General features: G+C 43.2%; 1 protein-coding gene across 1 annotated transcript; it reads right to left on the bottom strand.

Annotated features, from left to right (window-relative positions):
- cct4 (chaperonin containing TCP1, subunit 4 (delta)) lies at window positions 1-19198 on the bottom strand. The gene is made up of 14 exons (XM_067989539.1): window positions 18810-19198; window positions 15782-15834; window positions 14460-14549; window positions 14021-14129; window positions 12228-12370; window positions 6997-7118; window positions 4593-4725; window positions 3485-3624; window positions 2242-2338; window positions 1990-2100; window positions 1712-1842; window positions 743-977; window positions 514-627; window positions 1-195 (listed from the first exon to the last, which is right to left on the bottom strand). The coding sequence occupies exons 1-14, from the start codon at window positions 18916-18918 to the stop codon at window positions 181-183; spliced, it is 1602 nt and encodes a 533-aa protein (XP_067845640.1). The 5' UTR covers window positions 18919-19198; the 3' UTR covers window positions 1-180.
- Window positions 19199-23382: the final 4184 nt, after the last annotated feature.

The following is a 23382-nucleotide window of genomic DNA, read 5'->3' as shown; positions in this document are numbered from 1 at the left end:
TAAATTTCAAACTGCAACATTTTATTAAGTTATAGCATTACTACAGTTAGATAACACAAAGATCCTGCACAATGACTGATTTATGGAACATCAGAAAGGCCATGTTCTATCACGAGTTGACATAGCAGACGAGTGCATGTGGAATCAGACATCTCACTTCTGTTGAACACATTACTGAACTTATCGTGCATTAACCTGGAACAAGAAAAAAAAATAACCCAAATATATTAAATATTTGTTGCATTCAAAGCCAGGAATAGAATTTACACATGAAAAACAATTTGCTAAAACTATTTAGGTCTGAAAACTCAACACAAACATCGAATCTTGAGCAACATTAATTACTGGTTTAAGTGTGCCTAATGAGAATGTCCAAAACAATTCTTGTACTTCTACATCATTGATATCAGAACATTTTTCTGCTTATCTTATCTCTACTTAGAAAATTAAGCTTTTGGAGCACTATAACAGTGCACAACCCCCCCCCACCAAATACAGTAATAAAAAAATTACCACATCATCAATCTTCAGGATACTACGAACTGTTTCTGTAGCTAGTGTCAGGGCACTGATGGAGACCAGCAGAGGCTGCACAACCAGTTCCTCCAGAATGTTCGATATACCACCCTGGAAAACAAATTGCCAAATGAAAAACAATTCATAGATTCTGCCTACAAACATTTTTCTTCAGTAGGTACAAGTAACAAATACTGACAGAACAAACGTGGAATGAAAATCTCACCTTTCTGACATTAATTCCTGCAGTCTTTTCTCCCTGTGCATGTCTATTTCTCAGCTCGGTCACAGTGGAAATGGGATTAAGACCTGCATTTTCAGCCAAAGTAGACGGGATAACTTCTAGGGCATCAGCATATGCGCGTACACAGTATGCCTCCATGCCACTGAGAGTACGGGAGTAATCAGTCAAACGTAGTGCTAGCTCAATCTCAGGAGCTCCACCTCCAGCAATCAAAGCCCTGTTAAAAGAGATTAATTTACTGAATTGTGCAATAATTTTTTTGTACAGTGGTAATTCCAACATTGGTTCACCAGGACAAGTGGGATGCTTTATTCTGGGTATGGTCCCGCTACATTATCCTCCTTTAATTATGCAGGGTAGGGTCCATGATGGTGTAAATTTTAACATGAAGTGCCTGAAATAATGGGATCCAATGGCCCAGACAGCTTTTTCTCAATTCATACATCAATTCAGAATTATCATGAGTTTTTCATGGTGTGATCTCCTACCAACATGCAAATTGCAGAAAAGTTAAAGTGGATGCACTCTGTATTCTTGATTATCAGGCTTGTGTAATAGTCCATTGCCCAGACAAAAGAAAATCAAGCAGCCAGAGCAGCTGTTTTCTGTGACACAAGGAGAAGTCATAAACCACATGTTAAATTTCTGAAATGCAATTTAAAAACACAGCACTCGCATCAATCTAGAGAAGTTCAGACATGATTGAAGAATTGAAAAAAAAATGCAACTCGGTGGCCAAATAACTCCCATTCTTGGTCAAATGGTTAACTCCCATTCAGATGGCATGCTTTTGAATGCCAACCATAGATATTTAAACTCAACGCTTGCCCGATTACTGACTATACAATGGAATTACTCCCTTTGTTGAAATGGGTTTAATGTACCAACTGACTAATATTAAAAAAAATCCCAATTAATGTTCATTAGAAGAGAGCAAGATGAGAAAATTACCTTTTCTTTACCAAGCAGCGAATGACACAGAGAGCATCGTGAATGGAACGTTCAGCCTCTTCCATTACCAATTTATTGGACCCACGGACCACAATAGATACTGTTTTTCCTGGGTTTGCACAGCCAGTAATCTACAATAGAAAGTGCTCATCATTTTAGTATATTTAAGGCAACTACAATTACATCCAATATTGAAGCTTCAATGCAGCTTAAATAAAATGGAAGCACGTTAAAAAAAAAACCTGCTGCTAGCTTCCAAATGTGTTGTTCATCATTACCTTGATCAGTCTGCCAGAACCATTCAAACGGATTTCTTCTGCCAGCTCTGCAGTGCCCAACATGTCCGGCATGAACTGGTCAACATGGGCAACTGGTTTTGTGCCAAGAGTCTACAAAGAAAAAGAATGAATATTTAATGGCTTTTAATTAATGACTTAAAAAGAACAGAAATTCTAAATTGACAGTATGTTAATTTTGCAATTAAATCTACAAGACTTTAGTCGGACAACTGTCTCAAAAGCCTCTCGTACCTTACAGATGAACTCAATATCTTCTCTCTCAATATCTTTGATCACCATAATCTTCATCTTATTGAGGAAGTGCAGGGCCAGGTCACTAAGTGCATCCCTATAACAAGCATTAATGGTGTTACTGCTGACTAGGATGACCAAGACAGAAGAAATGGAACATTTCAAAGCTATTTCAGTACATGGTTACAGAGGTATAGGAATGATGCAGAAAATGTCACATGACAACTAGTCCAACATTTTTTGCATTCAAGGTTTTGAAAGATGTCATTGCTCAGAAATGGAACACTGATGTTTTTGACACCAAGCACTCCCAGGTAAGGTACGGCATGGACCAGATGTAGAATAAAGTTTCATGTAATAACATGCATTAATTCACAACTTTAAAAAAGGCTACTTCCAGCATGCATCTTCTACATCAGCAACCCTTATGGTCTTTCAGTAATATTGTTAATTTACGGATAGTTTGCACTTGCACCAACGAGGTTGAAACGGGCCAAACTTATTTTGCAGAGGGCGTTTACAAATGGAAGAAATGGATCTTTCATGCTGGTCTATGGTACAGGTCTCAGACCAAAGAGTGATAAGTCAGGGTGTTAACTAACTGCATCACACAGTCTCCAATTAATCTTCAGTTTGAAAAATAACTTTCCAGGTCCAATTTCAAATATATGTCAAGTTGTATTTTATTCTATTCGCACATTCCCAAGTCCCCCATAAATGATGTCTGTGAGATTAGAATAACCTTCCATTCTATTTCACTTTATATGAAATAAAAGTATGGCCAGCTCTGCAAATCTGTAACACATCACACAATGTTTCCTATACCTTCCCAGTTAAATTAAAATTAAAAGTTATGTTTTATGTTCACAATCCATGAAATCAAGTTACTAACATGATGGAGAAAACTGCCCACTAATATTAGAGTAATCCTCATGTTTTACCCTCTATGGGCCCTATCCTCTACAGGACATCTTCAACAACCTTGCCAAAAACAGTCACCCACATAGATAGGGAACAGCATGAGTACATGCTCTACCAGTACATAGCATAGTACCTTGCTGCACCAGCACATGACATCATGAGACTACCCTTCACTTGTTTTTTTTAATTGTAAACAATTTTACAACACCAAGTTATAGTCCAGCAATTTTATTTTAAATTCACAAGCTTTCGGAGGCTTCCTCCTTCCTCAGGTAAATGTTTTTTTAAATCAGCAAAGGGACGTGTCTAACTCAAAAATTACCTCAGAATCGATTTTTGGATTAACAGAACGTTGCATCCAGCTTTTTTAATCTGTTTCACCAAGTTCAAAATGTAGGCTCTCTCTTCACGCAACACACGGTCCATCTGAGCATAGTCAGAAACCACAATCTGATTTTCCATCTAGAGATTAAAATAAAAAATGAAGAATCTTTTAGCTACAATGACGAGAAATGTAGCAGAGAGAAGAAATTTTAACAAAATCACCAGCCTGTCCTGAATGTCACTGTCCTGAATGTCACTGTCCTGATCAAAGACAGGGCAGCAGCTGAGTGGTACATTGGCCTCAACCAGTAGAAGAGGCACAGGATAAAAATATTTTAGTGATCTCCGATGAATGCATTACAGGAGCATTTTAGTTCATAGGAATTGACAACTTGACTGTAGATGCAGATTTCTGTATTGAGCTTGAGTGAAGTGCAATTGGAAGTGGCCTGAATCATAACACTTTTCTTTGGGAGAGCCAAGGGTGGGGGTAGGGGATGTGTCGATGCATTGTTGGAGCCACTTTCTATTGACATGAAAGTGGCAGGATTACTGCACTCACATGCGCATTTTGATTTTAAAAAATTCATCCTGTACGAGAACAATCATACTCCAGTATTTTGATGCATCTTAAATTATACATCGGAAATGATAGCAATGGGTTGAATGCTATAATGTGTGAAAGCAAGACAGAACTGATGAAAAAAACAAGCTACAAAACAGATTACTTTAATTAGCTAACAGTCCTGTGCCAGAAACTACAGGTTGACCTGTGCCATTTTTTGGTACATACCAACCTAAATAAAAATCCATTCCAATATCACCTCTCATAAAACCACTTCTGTCTTTTTCAGATTACATATTCTGTTTGAGATAAACATTCACAATAGGCCTACACATTTAAACAAGCATTAAAAAACTCAGCTGCCAAGGACAGTTTTATAAAAAGCAGCATGTGGTTAAGAGACTTGGCATTTTCACAACTGCATTCTGCTTTTCAAACTTTAAGAATGTTCTCAGCAATGTCAAATTTTCATGGTAATTGTGTTGTTAAAAAACTGAAGGCTGATCATGGTTTAATCCTTACTATAAAAAAATGTACTTACATCAGTCTTTGGAGCAGACAAGCAGAACTGGATGAGCCCAATCTTAGCTTTTTCCACTCGAGTTACACCTGTGTTGACCACTCTCTGAGTCAGAACCAGTCCATTCACCAATTCACAATCGTCAATAGTTCCTCTGCAAGGCAGATTTTGATTACTTATTGTAAACATTTATTTCATTATAAAAAGGCATCCAAAGATTATTTTTAAAAAAGCACAAATGCCACTTGTGAAGACTTCCTGATACCTGCCATCTGCCTAGTGAGGGCTCAAACACATGCTTGCCAGAGTTTTAATATCCAACTACTGACGATAGCTTGAGGGAAAGAGACTATCTTTGGGTTAGAGGAGGGTCCCATGTGACACATCTGATGATGAAAGCTCTAAAGCGAGTAAACAAGCTGTGACAGACTCAATAATCCAATAGCTGAGCCAGGCTGGTCGACAGTACTCCAGGGCACTGTTGTTGATTGGACAGCGAGCTCAACTCACTAAGAGAATCTGTGCTAGTCGGCTGTGCAGTTTTTGCTGGTTCAATTCTAGTAGTGTCCCCTCATAGACTTGAAGGTCACTGGATGGGGAACAGCAAGAACCTTTCCAACACAGGGCTCCCAGGGACGATGGAAACATCCCTATCTCAATCAGATAATTCAGAGACTGAGGATTAGGCCTGGGACCAAGTCTGTATACCCCCAGCTACTGACCCAGTTACCAATCTGTATGAGAATCCCTACGTGGTCAGTTTTCAGTAAAATATTAAAATGTCTACGTGGCAAAGAAGCAGAATGCAAAATGGTTAGAAAGGGTTAATTAGTTAGTAACTGAGATTGGTACAGGTGGCCTGGCCTCCTGCTGGGCCATATGTTTGCGTAGTCAGCAGGTTTGCATGGTCTTAGCAATGTAGAGTCTTTGATGTGATTCAAGGACTGGTCTGAATGTCTCCATGTTTATGGCAGATCAATATAGGCAACGAGCTTAGCCAAAGTTGAAAGACATTCCAGGTTGGGAGATAAGGAACAGAAAAGAACATTCCAAGTTGGAAGGTGAGGAAGTATCCCCTTTGATGTCTAACAGCAACATGATCAGCACATGGACGATTTATGATTGGCCGGAAATAATGTAACCTCACATGGCAACCTGTGCCCGGCTTATGATTGGTGTTGACCCTCGTTAAGTATGTTCCAACCCTATTGATTTGTATAAAAACGTGTGGATCTCTGTATGTTTTTGTTCTTGCTCTGCCAGCATAGAGGGACTCTATCAGGAGTCCAAATCAATGCTGCAGACTAAGAACCCTGCTATTAAAGTTGTGATGAACTTTAAAATGTATTCGACTTCAGTTTTTACTGAACCAGACTGAGGGGAAAGAATCCGGATCATCATGTGTACCCCCAGCTACTGACTCTGTTAGTGGAGCTGTTCAGTCTTTTTTAAAAGCACATTTTACTGGCAGCCTGATAGCTCCAGCACTTAAAATATCAATTCTCAAAACAAATTGGACATAAAACAACCAAAAATCACACCAACTAATGAAGCTGTTAAATTAAATAATGATCTAGAACTGAACGCCCCATCTTGTTCTCCAAACACATGGCAGTGTAAAAACAACCCTGCACTTCCCAAATATTGAATATTTATGAGAAAACTTATGTCGAGTCAAAAGGAATTCAGGCAAAAGTTCATTGTTAATTTGGTGTCAACAGCTGTTTTGACTGCACTAGAATCAAATCTATGGCCCAGATTTTATTGGATTGGGACATTTCGCAGCATGCCCTGTTAATTACACTTTTCCCCTTCAGTGCGAACAATTTTGGCCTATTAAGTTGCTGGAAGTGCGAGTTCCAAGGGCAAGAGGGCACCTGGGACCTCTGAACGACGGGGCCAACAGTCTATCTCCTTAACCAATGAGATTTACGGATTGAGAAAGAGGAACAGCTCAGAAGGAGGGTGGAATTAGTCAAGTAAGGTACAGAAAGAGAAATAATGAGGGAAAGATTGGATTGAGAGAGAGAAAAAAAAGAGACAAAGGAAAATAAATCTAATTAAAAAGGTTCTTATTCTGTTAATTACCAGCCCTAACTTTCTGCAGCAAGTTTAATGAGCAATTTATGTGTAAATCCAGCAACTTCATGAAACTCATGGGGAGCTGCCATTTTCACCAGGCTAATTGTGGAGTAGCAAAAATCATCCAGCAACCTGTGGCGATTTGCAATTTACGGGTTTCTCTTCCTCACCACAAGTTGGTGGATGACTTGCACATTAACAACAACGAGCGCCATTAAACTCTGTTATTTTAACAGCGAATTCTGGGCCAGTTTAAAACGTAACTTAAGTTCTGCAAGATCATTTTCATGCTTCGAAATTTGAGATATGAATTACTAACACATTCAATGATACTTGTTCTTACCCCAGTTTATTGACAATTTTGATATCTCGGAGATCCACACTCGTGGCAGTTGCAGGATCAATTACATTCATTACTGCATCAACACTCATTGGAGCAAGACGACTGGCATACTGAGAAACAACCTACAAAATAAAAACTTCACTTTTATTTTAGTTGAGTGTATTGTCATAATAGTGCTATCTTTTGACCAGAAAATACTTATCACAGCGCTAAAAGCAGGCATTAACACTTCATTAACTTCAACCTCTTCAATCAGTACCTTCACGCATCTGGGAATCCCAACTATATAGCTGCCATTTTAGTAATAGGCATATTACATAACAATTTTTGACTTCCCCTCTCTATCTTTCTTGTCCAACTCCATCTCTCAAGCATTATCTGCCTCTCCTGTCTCCCCACCCTTACTGTCAGATTGGAACAATTCTAAAATTTCAGACAGACCTATTGGCAACATTATATCAGGGAAAGACTTGGGCATTCTCAGCCCAAATCAATCCTGCAAAATCCTCTTCACTAACATCTGAGCATTGGCGCTCATATTTTTTTTTAAAAAAGTGTCCCACAGACTGGTCAAATAATAGCCTGACATAGCCGTACTAAAGAATCATATCTATCAGCCAACATTCCAACCAACCTTGGCTGTATTCTGTCCCACCAGCAGGTTAGGCCCACTAGAGATGGGGCACATTGGTATACAATCGGGTGGGACCTACAATGGAAGTCCTCAACATTGACTCCGAACTCCACGTAGAATCACGGCGTCAGGTCAAAGCCCAAGAAAACCGCCTGATCACCACTAACCAACAACCCCCCGCCCCGCAAGTGCCAGGTCAGCAATTCTCCATGTTAGAGCCGTAGAAAAGATACAGCACAGAAGGGGGCCATTCGGCCCATCGTGTCCGCGCCAGCTCAAAGAACAACCAGGTGCCCATTCTCATCCCACCTTCCAGCACCCAGTCTGTAGCCCTGCAGCTTACAGCACTTTAGGTGCAGGTCCAGGTACGTTTTTAAAGGAGTTGAAGGTCCCGGCCTCTACCACCAATTTGGCAGTGAATTCCATACACCCACCACCCTCTGGGTAAAAAAGTTTTTCCTTCATGTCCCCTCTAATCCTTCCGCCAATCAGATTAAATCTATGTCCTCTAGTTCTTGAACTCTCCGCTAGGGGAAACAGGTACTTCCTGTCTACTCTATCTGGGCCCCTCAATTTCGTACACCTCGATCAAGTCTCCCCTCAGCCTCCTCTGCTCCAAGGAAAACAACCCCAGCCTATCCAATCTCTCCTCGTAGCTGCAATTTTCAAGACCTGGCAACATTCTTGTAAATCTTCTCTGCACTCTCTCCAGAGCAATTACATCCTTCCTGTAATGTGGTGAACAGAACTGCACACAATACTCCAGCTGTGGCCTTACCAGTGTTTTATACAGTTCCATCATTACATCCCTGCTTTTGTATTCTATACCTCGGCTAATAACGGAGAGCATTCCGTATGCCTTCTTCACAACCTTATCTACCTGTACTGCCACCTTCAGGGACCTGTGCACATACACTCCAAGGTCTCTCACTTCCTCTACCCCTCTCAGTATATTCTCGTTTACTGCGTATTCCCTTTTACTGTTTGCCCTCCCTAAGTGCATTACCTCACACTTCTCAGGGTTGAACTCCATTTGCCACTTTTCCGCCCACTTCTCCAATCCATTGATATTTTCTTGGAGTCTGCAGCTATCCTCTTCACTATCAACTACACGGCCAATTTTTGTGTCGTCTGCAAATTTGCCAATCATGCCCCCTACATTCAAGTCATTAATATATACCACAAACAGCAAGGGACCCAACACTCAGCCCGTGGCACACCAATGGAAACGCATTTCCATTCGCAAAGACATCCATCGACTTTTACCCTTTGTTTCCTGTTACTGAGACAATTTTGGATCCAATTCGCCACATTTCCCTGTATCCCATGGGCTTTTACCTTTCTGACCAGTCTGCCATGTGGGGCCTTGTCAAATGCCTTACTAAAATCCATGTAGACAACATCCACTGCACTACCCTCATTAATCCTCCTTGTCACTTCCTCAAAGAATTCAATCAGATTTGTAAGGCATGACCTTCCCTGAACAAATCCATGCTGACTATCCCTGATTAAACCATGCCGTTCCAAGTGACAGTTTATCCTATCTCTCAGTATTGATTCTAATAGTTTGCCCACCACCGAGGTAAGACTGACCGGCCTATAATTGTTCGGCCTTTCCCTCGTACCCTTTTTAAACAATGGTACTACGTTTGCAGTCTTCCAGTCCTCCGGTACCTCCCCTGTATCTCGTGAGGACTGCAAAATGATCCTCAGAGCATCCGCTATTTCCTCCCTGGCTTCCTTCAATAGCCTAGGAAACAATCCATCCGGCCCTGGTGACTTATCAACTGTCAAGGATTCCAGTCCCTCTAGTACTTCCTCTCTCGTTATGTTTACCTTATCCAATATTTCACACCTCTCCTCTTTAACTACTTCGTCCGGATCATCCCTTTCCTTTGTGAATACGGAAACAAAATATTCATTTAAAACCCTACCCACATCCTCCTCTTCTACACACAAGTTACCCTTATCATCCCTGATAGGTCCCATCTTTTCCTTAGCTATCTTCTTGATCCTAATGTATTGATAAAACATCTTTGGATTTTCTTTAATCTTACTAGCTAATATTTTTTCATGCCCTCTCTTTGCTTTCCTTATTTCCTTTTCTACATCATCCCTGTACTTTCTATACTCCTCTCGGCTTTCTGCAGTATTTAGTTTTCTGTGACAGTCATAAGCTTTCTTTTTCTGCTTTATCTTGCCCCATATACTTCGACAACCAGGGGGTTCTAAATTTGGCAGTGCCACCCTTTTTCTTTGAGGGGACGTGTCTGCATTGTACCCGTAGAATTTCACTTTTTAGTGCCTCCCACTGGCTTGCTACTGATTTCTCCTCAAGTAGTTATGTCCAGTCCACTTCTGCCAAATCACCTTTTAGTTCTGTAAAATTTGCCTTCCCCCAATTTAAAACATTTACTCCTGAGTTAACTCTGTCCTTTTCCATAATAATGCTAAAACTAACTGAATTGTGGTCACTATCCCCAAGATGGTCACCCACTTGCCCATCTTCATTTCCCAGGACTAAATCTAGAATTGCATCCCCACTTGTTGGGCTTGTCACGTACTGGCTAAAAAAGTTCTCCTGGACACCGATCAAGAATTCTGTGCCCCTCACACTGTTTGAATCCCAGTTGATGTTAGGGTAGTTGAAGTCCCCTATTGCCCTCAGAAATTTGCCTACATATTTGTTCTTCTATCTCCCTTTCGCTATTCGGGGGTCTATAGTACACTCCTAGCAGTGTGACTGCCCTTTTTTTTTTATTTCTTAGCTCAACCCATATGGCCTTGATTGATGATCCATTTAGCATATCATCCCTTCTCACAACTGTAATTGATTCTTTAACCAATAGTTAACCCTAACCCTCCTTTTTTAAATCACCCAATCCATCCTGCCTGAAAACTCTAATCCAGGAATACTGAGCTGCCAATTATCCCCCTCTTTAAGCCAGGTTTCCGTTATAGCAATAATATCATGCTGCCATGTGTCTATCTGTGCTCTTAGCTCATCTGCTTTGTTTGTAATACTCCTTGCATTGAAGTATATACCCTTTAACCCCGTCAAATTCCTGCGCTGAACCTTTGCTTCTTTTGCCTTTCTGAGTCGCTAACTACATCACTAACTGCTTTTCTACTTCCCGTTTCCTGGTCTGAATTTAGGAACATAAGAACAGGAGTAGGCCATTCAGCCCCTCGTGCCTGCTCCGCCATTTGATAAGATCATGGCTGATCTGTGATCTAACTCCATATACCTGCCGTAGGCCCATATCCCTTAATACCTTTGGTTGCCAAAAAGCGATCTATCTCAGATTTAAATTTAGCAATTGAGCTAGTATCAATTGCCGTTTGCGGAAGAGAGTTCCAAACTTCTACCACCCTTTGTGTGTAGAAATGTTTTCTAATCTCGCTCCTGAAAGGTCTGGCTCTAATTTTTAGACTGTGCCCCCTACTCCTAAAATCCCCAACCAGCGGAAATAGTTTCTCTCTATCCACCCTATCCGTTCCTCTTAATATCTTATAAACTTCGATCAGATCACCCCTTAACCTTCGAAACTCTAGAGAATACAACCCCAATTTGTGTAATCTCTCCTCGTAACTTAACCCTTGAAGTCCAGGTGTCGTTCTAGTATCTGTACCAGCCCTTTGGTTCCCATCCCCCTCCGTACTAGTTTAAACCCTCCCCAACAGAACTAGCAAATGCCTCTGCAAGGATATTGGTCCCAGCTCTGCTTGGGTGCAACCCGTCCAGCTTGTACAGGTCCCGTCTTTCCGTGATGTTGAGCATCACTTGGAGACAAGCCGGGGCACAGAATGTACTCTTTGAATGGGGGACTTCAGATTCCACCAAGTGGCTCTGTAGTACCACCACTGGCCGACCACGAAAGGATGTATCTGCCAGACTTGGCCTGCGCCAGGATCTGAGGGAACCAACATAAGGAAGTAACCTGCTTGACCGAGTGCTCATCAATTTATGCGGCACAGGCACATCTGTCTGTCCCCATCCTCAACCACAGCGGAACCCAGTACGTGAGTGCAAGACAGGTTCAAGCGTTCGCGAGCATCTTCAGCCAAAAGTGTCAAGTGAACAATCCTATTCCCCCCCCTCCTCATAAGGTCCCCACCATCATCGATGCCAATCTCCAGCCAATTCAGTTCACTCCATGAGACATTAAGAAGCGACTGAGTACAGTGCACACAGCAAAGGCTATTGGCTCGACAACGTCCCACTGTTGTGCTCATTTATTTCTGGAGTGGTATGATTGGTTAGCTTGGCAAACTTCAACTATAACAAATTAATATGAGTGAATTCCAATTAATAAATTTGCACATCACCCAAACAGCTGAGAGAAATTTGCTTGATGTGCAATAAATTTGTAGAGCACCCAATTGCCTCCAAGAAGCTCAGATTTTTTTTGAAAATGAATATACATTTATAATTAAATATATTTGTCTATGATTTAGTGTGACACAAAGCATGTTACAGAAATTGAGAGATACCCGTTGTATACATTATTTTTAATGTATTAAATAATATGTAACAAAGCCCCTGTTAATGATGTAGAAATAAACAGTATGTCCACACAATTGAAACCATCCTTACTTTGGAGTTGAGAGCAGTGGTAGCACTGTTCAGGAGGGATTCTCGGTCACTTAGTGCCACAGGTTGTGCCATGCCATTCAAAACCTCAGCTCCCTTCTCTAGGGCCTTTTGGAAAGACTCAGATATAATTGTAGGATGGATTCCTTTAACACAAAATAATTGATCAATTATTTTTGTAAAAATGAAAATGGATTAGAACTACTTGCCTATCAACATTTAAACATATGTTTACCAGGATATCACAGTGACTTTTTACTTGTAGAAGCTGTAGTTATTTGTGTTTTAAAAAAATTATGCCAATAAACAACATCAACAAGGTTCAACACACAGAGAAAATGCTGGCAATAAACAGGTTAGTCAGCATTTATCAGGAGATAAGACAAGTTAATTTTCAAGTGTCGCCCCTTGATCAGAACTGTAAACTAAAAGACAGGCAAGCATTTTATACAATGAAGGAAAAAGAGTGGAAAAAAGGCAGATACTCCAATCACAGAGGTAAATAACTGGTTGAATGACCCACATGCTGCTGAATAGAACTCTGTTAGATAATATAAAGGATCAGTGACGGGATGGAAAGGCACTAAAAGAGGCCCACGCAGACAGAAACCAGAAAATGGGAAAAACTGGTGCAAGAGTCTTGTTTGAGTATCTGAGAGAAGGTAGAAACAGCCTGTGCTAGGTTTGGGAACTAGGCAAGAGACGGTGGTGTTGTTTGGGGAGGGGGGAATGAGATAGATCTCCAGAACAAAGATAAGCAACAGTTTGGGAAGTGTTGGCTTGGTGTTCAGTCGTGGCCCAGAATGAAATAGGAGTTGTGATCAGATAGTTGCCATTCAGCCTCAGCCAGGTAGAAGTCCTTCCATCATACAACAACACTCCCTATGTCATAAGGTTTGATGATGCTGACGTCAGGGTTAGAACAGAGAGCCAAAAGTTCCAAGAGATAGATTAGAGTGGAAGAGAGAAGTGGAGAAACTGAGATGGCCAACGTCACAGGTGGCAGTTTTTGATGAAAAGATCAAGGGGGCAAGGAACCAGGAAGATGGGAACAACTGGAGATAGAAGAATAGGTTACATTCACTGGAAGGGGCAGGGGTGGGGGGGGTGGTGGTGAGGTGACCAAAAAGGTACGGAGGCAGTGGAATAAGAGTTTAGTATCAAGTTTGGAACACAGAGGTGGGGCTAAGGAGACCTTGGCTGAGGGCAGATCATTCTAGGACAGGAGATGGTCAGAGGGGATGTTGAAAATCTGGCAAGAAGTGAGGTTAGGAGTTTCAGTCAGAAGAAAGCAAAGGGAGAAGAGGCATCAGGTGACTGGATAGCATCCAGGAGTTGCTTGAGCTTCTGGTCTTTGCAATATTCCTTTCTTGTTAAAACATCAGATGAGATGAAGGAAGATGTAAAACTGTGGACCAGTACAGCCAGGGCAAAGACTGAGCCAGTGCTGTTGGAGTGAGGTTGACAGCATTCATGCAACAGACGGGAGGGGGCAGACTGCATAAAATGCCAACGGCAGTAGTCAGAGAAGCATTAGTGGGTCCAAAAGAGGAAGAGTGAAACTTTGGCCGAAATCCCTCTGGAGTAAGGATGAACTAGAGGCAAGGGCTGAGAAAAGATATGGCTATAAAACCAGGTCTTGGTAAACAGTCCTAAACAAGAAATGAAAGGGATAACCATGAGCGTATCTTAGAGAAACCAAGTCTCAAACTTTTAAAAAAATCAATGCATTAAATCTGATGAAATTACTTCATCCCAACATATAAGTATATATTCACATTAATTGTAACACATACCTTTTTGAAGCAGTTTAGCACAGTAGTCGAGCAAAGCTCCTGCAATTACCACAACAGAAGTGGTCCCATCACCAGCTTCGATATCCTGGGCCTTGGACAACTCTACCAGCTTAGTTATTTAAAGAAGACAGTTTATAGATTACAAAAGTATAAGAGTGTGATGCAAGTTTGTCATTGGCAACTGTTTATTGAAAGTGTGACATTAATGTTTAAGAGCAAAACTATATATATGAGAACTATAGGCAGCTTATATATCATACCAGACTCTGAATAACTTTGATTTGTTAACAAAACATCGGAATCACGTGAAGAGAAGGCATACTAACATTGATTTTTAAAAAATACATTCCAATTAATCACTCTGGAGAGCCATATACCAATTAAAAAAAAACTAGTACCACCTATAATGATCATAAAAGAGTAGCTTCATAACATTTACCATTTTTGCTGCTGGGTGCAAAACCTGCATTTGCTTCAAGATAGTTGCTCCATCATTGGTAATGGTCACATCACCTTTTCCATCTTGGATCTGGGGAAAAAAAAGTTAACAAACAAAACGCAAACTAAAAGGGCATAGTACATGACAATGTACAACATATTAAGGTCAAATCTTGCACATAATCTTAAAAACTTTTCCCAGACCATGGTGGGATGAGGGGAGGGAGAGAGAATTTGCATTTAAATATTGCCTGATCATTTCCACAGGATGTCTTACCAAACACTTGACAATTAATTTTGAAGCGCAGTCATTGTTATGCAGGCAAACCCAGTAGTCAATAAGGACTGAATGATCTATTCCTGGAGACGATGATTGAGGAAGGAATGCTGGCACAGTTCAGCAACTTCTTCAATTAAACTAATCCCAGGAATTCACTTTATAGAAGTGATTCTCTCAAACTTGTGTTTTGACCTTCAGCACTGGATCACTGTGCTGCAGGACAGCTCCCCAGCATCCTGAAACTACTTAGAATAAGACAGAAGATGCAGGTCAACAGATTTTAAAAAAAATGTTGCTGGGAAAACTCCCTCTAATATTTCTGGGCATTACAAAGCTTAATTATTGACTAAATGCCAACATGCTGTAATCTGTGCATATTGATATTTAGTTAAGAGTATGAAATAAACATACATTGATAGTCCAACTTATAAACATCTCTCAGCATGTCAGATAATGAATACTTCGACGAGCAATGACTTACGTAGGAAAACGTTAGTCATTTAGAACAAGGAGTCATAGTCTCAAGATAAGGGGTCAGCCATTTAGGAACAAGATGAGGAAAAATTTCTTCACCCAGAAGGTTGTGAATCTTTGGAATTCTGTAACTCAGAGGGCTGTGGATGCTCAGTCATTTAGTATATTCGGACACTAAGGGAATCAAGGGATATGGGTATCGGGCGGGAAAGTGGAATGGAGGTAGAAGATCAGCCACGATCTTACTGAATGGCAGAGCAGGCTCGAGGGGCCGGATGGCCTACTCCTGCTCCTATTATGTTCTTATTTTACACACAGAAATAGCTTATGTTCTATTAGTTATGAAGCAGTTTTGTTTATGCCAAGGATTAAGCACTAATCTAATTTTTGCTTGGAGAAGGAAGACCACAGGCAAAAGCAGAGAGGCAAAGACAAACCATGTTGCCCGCCTAGGCAGGTGCTCTATGTGTACAATTAAACGCTGTTGTGAAGCTTAATGTTGGGATGGGGCAGGGCAAGAAAAAGAAAAACAAGCACAAATTCCAGTTATAAATGCAAGAAGCCCATACCATTTTATCCATGCCCTTTGGGCCAAGACTTGTCCTTATGGCATCTGCAACAGCTAAAAAAGAAAAACAGAAATTTCTTAAAACTTAATCACTTAGACTTGTTTGCATCATTAAACCCCATTTTCGTAAGATGGAATCTGCTTCCTAATCTCAGGATAAAAATCCACAGCACAATTAAAAAGTCAATATCCAAATTCATTTACTGGGCATGTAACGGAATGGAATGATATTCTGATTCCTAAGGTATATTCAGACAATAAAAGTTTAAGTGTCATCAATCTTCCAAAGTTCAGTGCATGAGGAACAGTGACCTGTCTCTCAAATGAATGCTGTGATTATCCCAATAGCAAACACTGCAGATGCTGGAAATCTGAAATAAAAATAGAAAATGCTGGAGAAGCTCAGCAAGTCAGGTAGCATCTGTGGAGAAAGAAACAGAGTTAACGTTTCAGGTCCATAATCTTTGGTCAGAACTGGAAGTCGTTAAAGAGTTAACAGTTTTTAAGCAAGCACAGAGCCAGGCAAAGGGAAGAGGCGGGGAAGGAAAGAACAAAAGGGAAGGTCTGTGGTGGGGGGTGAGGGCAGGAGTGATTAATTGACAAAAGGGATGATGGTGCAAGGCAAGGAGGGTGGTAATGGGACAAGTAAAGAAACAAAAGATGGGTCTAGAGGAGCTGTAAATGGCAACAACAGACCCATTACCAGCACCTGCTGTCCAAAAAAAGGGAGCAGTGGTTATGATCTAAAGTTGTTGAAATCAGTGTTAAGGCCGGAAGGCTGTAAAATGCCTAATTGAAAGATGAGGTGTTGTTCCTTGAGCTTCATTGGAACAGTGTAGGAGGCCGAGGACAGAGATGTCGGAATGAAAGTGGGAAGGGGAATTAAAATCGCACGGGTCAGGGTCACGCTTGCGGACAGAACGGAGGTGCTCAGCAAAGTGATCACCCAGACTGCGTTTAGTCTCCACAATGTAGAGGGGACCGCATCGTGAGCAGTGAAGGTGAAAGGGCAGGTGTTGCATCTCCTGTGCTCACATGAATGAGAAGGGGAGTGGATGTTGGGGGTGATGGAAGAGTGGACCAGATTGTCTCGGAAGAAACGGTCCCTTCGGAATGCTGAAAGGGGAGGGAGGGGAAGGTGTGTTTGGTGGTGGCATCGTGCTGGAGGCGGCAGAAATGGCGGAGAACGGGATACGTTGAACGTGGAGCTGGTGGGCTCCAAGTCACACACCATCCCGACTTGGAAATATATCGCCGTTCCTTCATCGTCGCTGGGTCAAAATCCTGGAACTCCCTTCCTAACAGCACTGTGGGAGAACCGTCACCACACGGACTGCAGCGGATCAAGAAGGCGGCTCACCACCACCTTCTCAAGGGGCAATTAGAGATGGGCAATAAATGCCGGGCTCGCCCACATCCCATGAACGAATATAAAAAAAGTGAGGACAAAGCGACCCTTGTCGCGGTTTCTGGGAGGGAGGGAAGGGGTGAGCGTAGAAGTGTGGGAAATAGAAGTGTGGCAACACCTTTTATTTGGAGAAAGTGAGTGGAATCAAAGGAGATGTTGTTGAACGTAAGAACAAGTTCAGCCAGGCAGAGGAGGGTGATGGTGGACGGGGACTGGCTGGACCTCCATTCAAGGAAGAGGTGGAGGGCCCGCAGGCCGTTCTGGTGAGGGATGAAGGTGCAGAGGGACTGGACTTCCATGGTGAAAAGGAGACGGTTAGGGCCAGGAAACTGTTAAAGTGGTGGAGGGCATCGTAAGAGTCGCAGATGTAGGTCGTAAGAGACTGGACAAAGGAAGAAAAATAGCTGTGATTATCTATTTTTTTAAGATTAAAATTGTGCTTGCGTTAAGGGATATCCGTACTGTGAAGCCTCTGGCTTCCAGTGCAGTGCCCACAATACAGAGTGAAGCTGTCCTTACAGAAAGAGGAGACCACTGGGAGAGGGGCAAATCTCTTGGCCGAGCAACAACAGTTGAAGATGCTGTCGGTGAGTATGTGGATAGCTCTGGGATTGGAGGGTCGAAATGGAGGATAAGAACATAGAAAATAGGAGTAGGCCATTCGGCCCTTCGAGCCTGCTCCGCCATTCAACGACCATGGCTGATCCTCCATCTCAATACCATATTCCTGCTCTCTCCGGGGGGGGGGGGGGAAAGAGAGAAAAAAAGGGGGGGGAAAGAGAAAAAAAGGGGGGGGAAAGAGAAAAAAAGGGGGGGGAAAGAGAAAAAAAGGGGGGGGAAAGAGAAAAAAAGGGGGGGGAAAGAGAAAAAAAGGGGGGGGAAAGAGAAAAAAAGGGGGGGGAAAGAGAAAAAAAGGGGGGGGAAAGAGAAAAAAAGGGGGGGGAAAGAGAAAAAAAGGGGGGGAAAGAGAAAAAAAGGGGGGGGGGAAGAGAGAAAAAAAGGGGGGGGGGAAGAGAGAAAAAAAGGGGGGGGGGAAGAGAGAAAAAAAGGGGGGGGGGAAGAGAGAAAAAAAGGGGGGGGGGAAGAGAGAAAAAAAGGGGGGGGAAGAGAGAAAAAAAGGGGGGGGGGGGAGAGAGAAAAAAAGGGGGGGGGGAGAGAGAAAAAAAGGGGGGGGAAGAGAGAAAAAAAGGGGGGGGGAAGAGAGAAAAAAAGGGGGGGGGAGAGAGAAAAAAAGGGGGGGGAGAGAGAAAAAAAGGGGGGGGGGGAGAGAGAAAAAAAGGGGGGGGGGAGAGAGAAAAAAAGGGGGGGGGGGAAGAGAGAAAAAAAGGGGGGGGGAAAGAGAGAAAAAAAGGGGGGGGGGAAAGAGAGAAAAAAAAGGGGGGGAAGAGAGAAAAAAAGGGGGGGGGAAAGAGAGAAAAAAAAGGGGGGGGGAAGAGAGAGAAAAAGGGGGGGGGGAAAGAGAGAAAAAAAAGGGGGGGGGAAGAGAGAAAAAAAGGGGGGGGGGTGAAGGGATGTGCCCGCGTCCCAGGCTCCGCCTGATGGATGAATGGCCGCACGGGAGGGCAGTGTGCGGCCCCCGGCCCCCGGCCCCCGCGCTGTATTCGAGCCGCGAACCCCTCACCTTTGGCGGCGGAGATGTTGCTGAAGCGAATCTGAGCCGGTTTGTCGCGGTCCTGGTACACGCCCTTCCCCCAGTTGCTCGGGGCTTTGCTGGCGCTTTTTTCGGGCATCTCGCCGGGGTTTTGAGGCTGGATGGAGCCGGGGGCCGGGCGGGCGGATGGAGCCGGATTGAGCCGGGGGCCGGGCGGGAGGATGGCGGCGGATTGAGCCGGGGGCCGGGCGGGAGGATGGCGGCGGATTGAGCCGGGGACCGGGCGGGAGGATGGCGGCGGATTGAGCCGGGGGCCGGGCGGATGGAGACGGATTGAGCCGGGGGCCGGGGGCCGAGCGGGCGGCGGATCGAGAATCAGCCGAAGAACCTTCCAGAAACCTGCAAACAGGACCCCAGCCCGGCGCTGCTCATGACGTCAGCAGCTGTCCAAGGAGAAGCCAGTCGGAAATTCTGATCAATTTGTTTTAAAAAAGAAATATTTCAAATAATGATATAAACAGAAATATTTTATATTCAATATTATAATATTTAATCTCCAGAACATTTAACATCTTCCAGTCCTGGTGAAAGGTCACTGACCTGAAGGCACGACTGCCAATGTGAGGTGAACAATTGTAAACAATTTTACAACACCAAGTTATAGTCCAGCAATTTTATTTTAAATTCACAAGCTTTCGGAGGCTTCCTCCTTCCTCAGGTGAACGATGTGAAAATGAAATCCTCGAAATGAAGTCGCATATATAAATCACAGAACAATGCTTGGTGATAACAGACAGTTTTTTCAACTGCCCGTTGCCAAGGCAATCAGTGTGCAGACAGACAGGTGTTACCTGCCGGGTCTCACAGAAGTGGATTTCATTTCCACATCATTCACCTGAGGAAGGAGGTAGCCTCCGAAAGCTTGTGAAATTTAAAATAAAATTGCTGGACTATAACTTGGTGTTGTAAAATTGTTTACAATTGTCAACCCCAGTCCATCACCGGCATCTCCACACAATGTGAGGTGAAGGAATTGGAGGATGCTTTAGGTTCCCAACCCTCCTGGAACGTCCCAGAATCAGGGATTCCTGCCCCGAGCAGATGCTGCCTCACTTGCTGAGCTTCACCAGCATTTTCTGTGTTTATTTCGGATTTCCAGCATCCGCAGTATTTTGCTTTTGAGAAAAATTAGAGGGGCATTTAACACATTGTGGGTTTTTTTCATTTGCTTTGAATACTTTAATTTATTAGTTCTAAAAATAGAGGAATTGAGGGAGAAAAGCTGTTTTGACAGTCGAGAATCATCCAATTTAGTCATGAAGGGTCTGTTCACTTTGCAATTGGCGTGGGATGGATGTGTTGGGTGACCAATGGCAGAAGCGTGGGGCAGGGCGCAGGGAGGTGGGACATCATGTGATGAAACCAGAGTCGGCAACCCTAGTTTGCATTAAAATAATTGTTTCCTATCTCACTGAAAGACTGCACCTCCAACAGTGCAGCACTCTCTCACTACAACAGTAACGTGTCAGCCTAAATTCAATGAGCCTACTTCCACTTCTGTAATATTGCCCGGTGGTGTCACGGAAGGGGCACTGTGGCAGGAAATATAAAACGCTGATCTCCTGAGCTGCTGGAAGCAGTGCTCGGGACAGGAATCCCTGATTCTGGGACGTTCCAGGAGGGTTGGGAACCTAAAGCATCCTCCAATTCCTTCACCTCACATTGGCAGTCGTGCCTTCAGCCATCTAGGCCCTGAGCTCTGGAATTCCCTCCCTAAACCTCTCTACCTCTCTCTTCTTCTTTAAGACGCTCCTTAAAACCTATCTCTTTCACCAAGCTTGTGGTCATCTGTCCTAATATCCCCTTCTTTGGATCGATGTAAATTTTTGTCTTATTACACTCCTGTTAAGTGCCTTGGGAAATATTACTACGTTAAAGGCACGATATAAATGTAAGTTGTTGTCATGACTTAAGCTGCGGTTAGACCTAATATTCCATCAGTTATATCACTGGGGGCGAGAAAAATAAAAGTACACAAAAGTGCATTTTTGCAGTGGTGGATTTAGAAACTTTTGAAAGAGGAAATGAGCTCTGATGGTGCAGAATGTATTTACTAGGAGGCATTTAAGGTCATGGCCTCCACCCCAGATTGAAAAACTGCATTCTGTAACCATTAAGTTAATCTGTGGTTTAACTCAGTTTGGAATCAATTGACTGGGAGAGTTTATATACACTCTGTTCTCTGGTGATGGTGAGACCCACATTCGCTAAACTTTCATTTTTAAAGTAAAACAGTCACTTTTTTGTGCTGAATCCTTTCTATTTATTTTCTCTTACTTTTTGTGCAACCTCATTTTTCATAAATAAATTCATTTTCTGTCACTTGTCCTTTGATTCTTCTGCTGTGGCATCCAAACATCAAATTAAACCATATCATAGTAGGTACAGCACAGAAGGAGGCCATTCAGCCCATCATGCCTGTGCCGACTCTTTGGAAGATCTATCCAATTAGTCCCATTCTCCTGCTCTTTCCCCATAATCCTGTAAATTTTTTCCCTTCAAGTATTTATCTAATTCCCTTTTGAAAGTCACTATTGAATCTGTTTCCACCACCCTATTTCTAACAAATATTCATGAAAGACTTTAATCACTAAAGTGAATAGAGTTTGCACTGTAATATTGGTTGCAACAAACCCCACATGTTCATCTGAGACTAGTTTTGGGCCATTCCTGAATTCTGATGCTTAGAAACTCAATTCTGGCCTCCCAAGATGAAACTTTTCAGCATCGCCAAGGGAGATCGACTAGTATATATGTAAAAGTCTGGTCAGCTCTTATTTAAATGTGACATTCCCTTTGATTTAAAAATGTGAAACATTTTGATGTCTCAGTCTACACAGAGGGCTTCGGGAATAAAAATGGGCTTTGCAATTTGTTTCATTAGTTTTAATCCTAAACCTTAGTTCCAATTTTTCTAATAGTCACAGTTCCAAGTATAATACAATATGTTTGTTAAGTCGGAGGACCTCCTCGTGGGTCTGCTCCTGGGCCTGGCCAAGGTGGTCACCTACAGGACTAAGTTGGACATGCCCCGTGGGGGTGGTTACTCTGGCTACCTGCCTCCATTCCACACCTGGGTGGCACTGGAGAGGGAGCATGTGGTGTTCGCTGGTAAGCTTGAAGCCATCTGTGACCAGTGGGTACTGCAGGGACTGGAGTGCATAGTGGACACCGGTAATATCATTATTGAAGTTTTATTAGTTTCCTTTAGTTTTGTTAAGTTCTTTATTGGCTATCAATTCCTGCTCGACGATTTTGCTTTGTCGCGTGTCTCGAAGGCCGCTTTGGAGAACGCTTACCCGAAGATCGGTGGCTGAATGTCCTTGACTGCTAAAGTGTTCCCCGACTGGGAGGGAACCCTCCTGTCTGGCGATTGTTGCGCGGTGTCCGTTCATCCGTTGTCGCAGTGTCTGCATGGTCTCGCCAATGTACTATGCTCCGGGGCATCCTTTCCTGCAACGTATGAGGTAGACAACGTTGGCCGAGTCACAGGAGTATGAACCATGTACCGGGTGGGTGGTGTCCTCTCGTGTGATGGTGGTATCTGTGTCGATGATCTGGCATGTCTTGCAGAGGTTGCTGTGGCAGGGTTGTGTGGTGTCGTGGACGCTGTTCTCCTGAAAGCTGGGTAATTTGCTGCGAACAATGGTCTGTTTGAGGTTAGGAGGGACACCACCCACCCGGTACATGGTTCATACTCCTGTGACTCGGCCAACGTTGTCTACCTCATACGTTGCTGGAAAGGATGCCCCGGAGCATGGTACATTGGCGAGACCATGCAGACACTTAGACAACGGATGAACGGACACCGCGCAACAATCGCCAGGCAGGAGGGTTCCCTCCCAGTTGGGGAACACTTTAGCAGTCAAGGACATTCAGCCACCGATCTTCGGGTAAGCGTTCTCCAAGGCGGCCTTCAAGACACACGACAATGCAAAATCGTCGAGCAGAAATTGATAGCCAAGTTCCGCACCCATGAGGACGGCCTCAACCGAGATCTTGGGTTCGTGTCACGCTACACGTAACCCCACCAGCAAGGGGAAAAAAAAGTTATCTGTTTTTAATACAACTGGACATTCTCTCTCTCTGCCTTTCGGGTCTCTTTCTCTCTCTGGCTTTGTAATCTGACCCATTGTGTATTCAGTGTACTGGGATGTACTGTTTTCCGTGGCTAACCTGTCTGAACACCAACGACACCTTTGATTGGTGTGATGGTGTCCCAGCCTAATATAAGATATGCGATTTGAGAACCTTTCACTCACTCACCTGACGAAGGAGATAATCTCCAAAAGCTTGTGATTTTCAAATAAAGCTGTTGGACTATAACCTGGTGTTGTAAGATTCCTTACATTTGTCCACCCCAGTCCATCACCGGCATCTCCACATCGTGGGTTATATTAGAAAGAATACAATGGGTTTGGGAGAGTTATTAACTGGGAAAAGTTTCAGCTATTGTGGCTGCGGTGTCTGTTTTGGGCCAGCAGGGGCGCTGCGGGCGGACCGCGGGAGCCACGTGACGGGCGGCAGGTGAAAGGTCGCGGGG

This window comes from Heptranchias perlo, chromosome 8 (genome assembly GCF_035084215.1).
Source record: "Heptranchias perlo isolate sHepPer1 chromosome 8, sHepPer1.hap1, whole genome shotgun sequence".
NCBI lineage: Eukaryota > Metazoa > Chordata > Chondrichthyes > Hexanchiformes > Hexanchidae > Heptranchias > Heptranchias perlo.
Note: the sequence above shows the minus strand (reverse complement) of the source record. Positions and strands in the feature narration are given on the sequence as shown.

What these genes read in the sequence shown, in the direction of transcription:
- cct4 (XM_067989539.1), bottom strand. Translation starts at nt 18,918, where the DNA reads ATGCCCGAAAAAAGCGCCAGCAAAGCCCCGAGCAACTGGGGGAAGGGC. An exon ending in TGCACCCAGCAGCAAAAATG is followed by an intron (nt 14,130 to 14,459) that starts GTAAATGTTATG and finishes TAAATAACTAAG; the next exon opens with CTGGTAGAGTTGTCCAAGGC. An exon ending in TGTCTGCTCCAAAGACTGAT is followed by an intron (nt 3,625 to 4,592) that starts GTAAGTACATTT and finishes TTTAATCTCTAG; the next exon opens with ATGGAAAATCAGATTGTGGT.